The following is a 6819-nucleotide window of genomic DNA, read 5'->3' as shown; positions in this document are numbered from 1 at the left end:
TTAAAACTATTAGGTATATTCTATCAGACAATCAAAATAAAAGATGCAAAACTAGATAGCAAGCTACAAATTCAATAACAGATTAGGATCTGGATGCCAGAACCCAGAACATCCCAGATCCTATTAACATTCACCATCTATAGCCAGATGTATGATAATTACCCCTAAATCCATAAAAATAAAGACTGGATATCATCAATCACACTCAATTTCTATCATGTATTTTATCACCCAACTCCACCCCCCCCCCTTTTAAATACATCTCAAATGTGAAATGATTTTAAATATATTTTAGAGAGTAGAAAATATAAAATTTTATTTAATACGATACCTACAGGTTTGGTAATAATATTTAATTGCCTGTACACCTTTGACATAATACAAATAATTGTGAATACATACATACATATATATCAAAAGCCCAATAAATTTAGAAACATTCCATTGAAAATATTAGATTTACTACAGTAAATTAAATTATTAATAACTTCAATATTCAGTTTCTAGAACTATTAACCCTCTCTATCTGGGCTCGATCATTTTGACAAACCTTGCAACCCTGAAACTCTACAAATTATCACATTTAATGTAGTAAGTGTATCTTCACAAAATTTGGCAAGCTTTTAGTAAACTTTAGTAGAAATCTTGTAAAGATTTGTCAATGAATTTATGGAGTGAGGTTCAAGGCAGTTATTATGAGTGCAAGGTGATTTTCAAGTTAAGATTAAAAATACTTTTTCAAGTTACATTTGAATAACTTCTAGAAATTCCTAAATGAATATCAAGTTTTTTTCAGCAAAACTTTATATCTTATCAGTTATTTCTCTATTCAAACACTATCCCAGCTCAGTCCATTTGACCAACCTCGTAACCACCATAAAAAGAAATACAAACTAGCCTTTTTCTCTACAGAATACTGTAGACTGTAACAGAAAATTACAATAATTTATCCTAAATAGTCTCAGGCAAATAAGAGCTTAAACCTGTTTTTATAAAAAATGTTTATTGCTCTTTAAACTGTGTCTAACTACTAAACCTGGAAAAGAACTACATATCACCCAGCAAATGAAAGTTATGGTATTGAATTAAGTAATATGCAAGCTTTTCGTATGCATATTTTGCAGAAAATTTTTTTATTTAATTCTTTTCACTTATGTTTTCTTATGTAACCTAATAAGTTTATAATATCTACATTTGAGTTACTTTTATAAGACATATACATAAAAAAAACAAGAAATTTAGTACTTCTGTGTGCATCCTGTACTTTTTGTTAGGGTTATCATTAATACTTTAATGAATTTTTATTCATTTTAAATATTCATTTCAGAACACAAAATAACAGCATCCACAAATCATACAACATCCTATAACTATTATTTAACTGGCTTTTTAACTAAGTTATAAGTATGTTAAAAGTAATTCGTTTAGCTGGTCGAGCTGAATTCAGAGATAGCAACTTGAATCTGTATGCTGAATAACTGCAAAGTTGTCAAGAGAATGAGCCAGCATTCTACTTATATCAGTAAATTAAAATATTCTCTTCCATTGGTTTGTAACTAATTTAATAGCACACAATAGAATTATTGATATTTCTGACAGACAATATTTGAAAAGAGGGAGTGGCATGCAGGTTGGATGTTCTGGTTTATATTTATTTAAAACAAGATGACTGGAAGCTATAAAGTAAGATTTTATCATAGCAATATTGATAAGTTTTGTTTTTTGCATTAAATCTCAAAGGCATAAAAAGTGGCAGAAAGTTTATCTAAAATGTGGAAATCGGAACAAACAAGTGTCATGAGATATAGAACAAAAGGGAATCCTCAATAGCAACAGCACTTGAAATTCTTTTGAAATTTTGAATGGAACTGTAAAAAGATCATTACATGCACATTATTACCTACCCATATCCAAATGGTTACTATGCACAGCAAGTCATACAGAAGTGGAACCTTCCATTTTAAGTTTCTAGATCTCCATTTAATATTTCAAATTTTCCAATTTATTATACTTATTTGCAAATGGATAATCATTTTTTTACACAAATAAATGACAATGTTAGCAACTGTCACAAATTATTTTTTCCCCTTCTCTGTCTGTATATCAAAAAGCTAGTCAGGTTAGTAAATAAATATAAACAAAAACCCTTACTATCAGGAAATAAGGGAGTTTGAGGATAGGTAAATTAGTATTAAAAATCTCCATTTAACAAACTAAAATTTAGTTGAAGTGTTAACAAACTGCTCTATAAAATACAAAATGACAGTAACAATCAAAAAAAGGTTTTATGTAAATCAAATTGCACATTCTAAATCAAAACAAGTATTTCATACTACTTGATTATGTAAAATGTAAATACTCAACCCAAAAAACTGCAAGCACTGATATACCTCTCCATATATTTTAAAGGTACAAGTAGATTCTTCCAAATCAATGCCTGTGATGCCATCCAGTTTACGTGCATTCTGTATGTTGGCCCCATGAGCTCCAATAGCCAAACCCATTAAATCATCTCTAACCGTAAACTCTTCCACGTACCCAGAGGTAGAATGTAGTTTTGTGTTCTATAAGAAACAACATATTTGTAGAAAAAAAGAATAACATTTTAAAAATTTAGTGAACCCCATTTTTTATTATCAGTGAAGATTGGTATTTATTAATCACGTGAGATGGACTACATAAACATAATACCATTAAATTCTGGTACATTTAGCATTAAACTAATCATAGTTAAAATGAAAATGTAATCCTTACTGTATGACCAAAACAATCTATAATGAGATGTACCAATATGCATCTTTTTCATTAACAACTTGAAATTCTATCCACAAAATTTAATTGATAAGAATATATCACCAAGTTTAATGTGTAAATATTTTCTAAAAAAAAAAGACAAAATTACATTCAGTGCATAAAGTTTTTGTTCACAAGTCAAAATATTCATCAGACCACTGAAGTCATAACCCATTTCATAGAATTCTCTCTTACAATCAAGTATTCTACAGTTTGTTTTCTGTAGCTACAGTATAGTTTGATGTTTATCATACTGCAATATTTTTTTTTAATTTACTACTATAACCTGTATAGTTTATCAATGATATTTATTTTAAAAATAAAAATAAGTAAAGGGTTAGTTTTGCTCCAGCTTACCTCTAACTGTCGAGCAGCTTCTTCAGTTCTATGGACTAAAAGTACTTTCTGTCTTAAGTTTCGAAAATGCATTTCTATTAACAAACTTGCTCTTTTCCTTGTGTCCTCTGATCTTCCCTAATAAAATGCATGTAAAATCTGTTAACCTATTTATGTTTCAACATCACTGGAACCATTAAAAAAGCAATAATAAATTGAAAGTTGTACATGATCATGTTTCACTATTAGACAAAATGTTGTACCCAAATAAATCTATTATGCTACCAATTAGCAGTTTCAAATTCTTTATATATGTTTGATAATTAAGTGGATACCATTTAAAAGAAGTAATAAATTATAATTATATTATGTGGTACCTATCATAAGAATTTTCTGAATAGTTTCTGTTTTGTAATAAATAGTTGTTGATTATTCTTTTTAGTACTGTCACTTTTTTAACAATTTGGATAATATTTAAAAGGCTTAATGAGTTTGGTATTGTTCAATCTAAATAATGAACATCATTTACTAGTGTATTAATTTATGTAGGACAGTGAGATTAGCAAATAGAATTGACTAAATAAACTTTAAAATCCTGTAAGATGGGAACTTTGATGAATTGGTCAGGTAAACTTTAAAACCTATAACATAAAAGTTGTTACAGTTCAGTTATTCATGTTTCTTATTTCTCAATAAGCCTCAAGTCATCTGGTATATCCAACAATAATATTTGAGGTTATTTTATAAACTCAACACATCTAATCATATTATAATAAGAAAACAAAAGTTTTAACTCTTTAAAACTATTACGTGTAACACTAATAACTTAAAATGTGATTTATATATATACATATCAAAATAATCTTTACTTACAATAATCACTAAAACATTTTTTTCTGGATTAAACCTAACAATGTCAGCACCAATAGCTTTCTTGTACTCCTTATGGGCATTTTCTACTTTGGAGCTAAAAACAAAAAGTATCATATTAGAGGCAAATAGTTGCACTACCCAATTTCAGAGAACTAAACTTCCTGATTCTTATGTATTCCTACATTCTCTGAAAACTTTCCTCTAAAAAAATTTTTTTTTATTAAACTCTAAATTTTATATTTGTTTTGATTCGAAAAATACTTATGCAACTTCCCTGTGTTTATGATCACTGGCATAAAATAAACTTTTTTTTTAACCATTCCAAAATTACAAGAAACACAGATTTTTGTTTTTAAATATATTCATTAAAAGGTTTCATTTAACATGGGTAAGATATCTTAAACCTGTTTTATATTCATTTACCTATATATTTTGCATTTCTTTTTTTTTTTTTTGGCAATTTTCTTTGCCAATTCAATAATTACTTAAAACAATAAGACATAATGTAAACACAGTTTCACAACTCATTTTTGCTGATTAAATACAACTTGATAGTCAAGTACAAAAAGATTGTGTACTTTTCTCATTTTGTTCCATGAAATAAATATATCTTCCTATCATACTGTAAGACCATAATCATAATAAAGTATACCATCATAAAGCAAGCCTTTTTTACCAGTTTAAAAAAATTAATCAGTAGCATGTCTCTAATCTATACTCTTATCACTTTGTTCCCACATTTATATGAATTTCCACTTAAATTAAAGAGATATTAGCTTTTACTTGTTTGCAAAACTACTCAAGGGCGAACTGCACTACCAGTCCCTAATATTGAACTGAGAGACTAAAGGGAAGGTAACTAGCCAACACCACTCACTGCCACCTCATGAGCTACTCTAATTGAACAGTGTTTTTTGACCACCACTCTTATAATGCAACCACAATCTCAAATGAGCTGCACTTGGTTCTTACTTATCAGTTGAAAAGAACAGAAAAAGAGGATTTCAATAAATGCTTAGATCCTAGTATATGACTTCTCAAGGCTGAGATATAAACAATTCCATCACATCATGACAACCAAGGTTGAGAAACAGTGATTGGCTAAGGTCACTAAAAATTATACTCGCATTGAATTTACAAGTTTAAATTAGCAATACTTGGTTCAAACTTATTACCTCAATTCTTGGCTCAAACTTATTATCTCAATACTTGGTTCAAACTTATTACCTCAATACTTGGTTCAAACTTATTATCTCAATATTTGGTTCAAACTTATTATCTCAATATTTGGTTCAAACTTATTATCTCAATATTTGGTTTAAACTTATTACCTCAATTCTTGGTTCAAACTTATTAACTCAATACTTGGTTCAAACTTATTATCTCAATATTTGGTTTAAACTTATTATCTCAATATTTGGTTTGAACTTATTACCTCAATTCTTGGTTTAAACTTATTACCACAATTCTTGGTTTAAACTTACCTCAATTCTTGGTTCAAACTTATTAACTCAATACTTGGTTCAAACTTATTAACTCAATACTTGGTTCAAACTTATTAACTCAATACTTGGTTCAAACTTATTATCTCAATTGGAGATGGAGGTGGACTACAAATGCCATATTATGATAAAAAAATTCAGGAAATTCATAAACCCTAATTTTTTAAATATTTTATTTATAAAATTAGATAAATAATTTTACTGAATAAATTTCAACTTTGAAGTTGCTTTTATCATAACATGTGGAAGAACAACTACAAGTTTATTTTCTATACTTTTTTAATTCAACTACTCCATTTTTCCTTTAGGTGGGATTAATCCATCTGGGAATGATAATATAAAGTTAGCCCTATAATTACTAGCATGATCCATGTTAACCCCATCAGTATTCAAAACCTTTTCTAAACAATTCATGCACCACGTTGCTTGTGAATCCACGACTTTACTAATTCAGAGTTCTTAATAAAATATGTACCTCAAAAAAAATCTAAACAAAATTACTTTTAATATTGCAATTAATTCTACTAATAACTACAAGAGTTTCCTATGCGTTTTTTTAGACAGAAGTTAAGTGATTAACTCAATTTTCTTGGTTTGTTCTTTACAACAGATGTTATAACAGGCACAATATAAAATTACTCAATATGATGCAATATTTGGACCACACTGAGTAATTTGAAGTTTAACTCATTCAGCACAGACTCGGTCCCCGAGACCAGCCTTGTAAATATTGTGCTTCTTATAGTTTTCATGTTATAGCTTTTAAATTAGTAAGCATATATTAATGAAATTTGGAAGATTATCAGTAAACATTACAATGCTTTCATATGCAAAATAACATTTTTATTAAGTCTTAAGGTTCATTAAGCAATATTTTTCTCATGCCTTTTTTCCTTTTTGCATGTTGCCTATCCAACGTGTAAAGTAATTTTAAGTTTAAGTTTAAAAATACTTTTATGCATCAGAAAATTTTCATATTTCACATGCAAAATCTTTATAATGTTCAGATGGTTATCAAATGTTTTTTAAGAAAAAACTTTATATTTTATCTGTTATTTTCACTAACGAATCTCTGTATGGGTTCTGTAGATTTGACCGATCTTGTAACCACCATAAAAAATTAGGAAATAAATATAAGTTATGCCTCTTTCATTCTAGAATGACAACAAATTATAACACAAAACATAGCTGTTTAGATTAAATAGCTTAAATCTCATAACATTATATATTTATTATATTGACCCTTCAACTGTACCTGGCTAACAATACAGCAGTTACAATGTTGTGGCACATGTGCTCTCATATCCAATAATAT

General features: G+C 28.2%; 1 protein-coding gene across 3 annotated transcripts in view; it reads right to left on the bottom strand.

Annotated features, from left to right (window-relative positions):
- LOC106466530 (synaptic functional regulator FMR1-like) overlaps positions 1-6819 on the bottom strand; it is a 48645-nt gene that overhangs the window by 27197 nt on the left and 14629 nt on the right. For all 3 annotated transcript variants that reach the window (XM_013926824.2, XM_013926832.2, XM_022395024.1), the window contains exons 7-9: positions 4003-4096; positions 3151-3267; positions 2391-2564 (exon numbers count right to left, since the gene is read on the bottom strand). In XM_013926824.2, the coding sequence (XP_013782278.1) occupies positions 2391-2564; positions 3151-3267; positions 4003-4096 (385 nt within the window). The remainder of the gene's footprint in view (positions 1-2390; positions 2565-3150; positions 3268-4002; positions 4097-6819) is intronic.

The sequence above is a fragment of the Limulus polyphemus genome, unplaced genomic scaffold (assembly GCF_000517525.1).
Source record: "Limulus polyphemus unplaced genomic scaffold, Limulus_polyphemus-2.1.2 Scaffold74, whole genome shotgun sequence".
Classification (NCBI taxonomy): Eukaryota; Metazoa; Arthropoda; class Merostomata; order Xiphosura; family Limulidae; genus Limulus; species Limulus polyphemus.
This window is presented reverse-complemented; position numbering and strand designations above follow the sequence as displayed.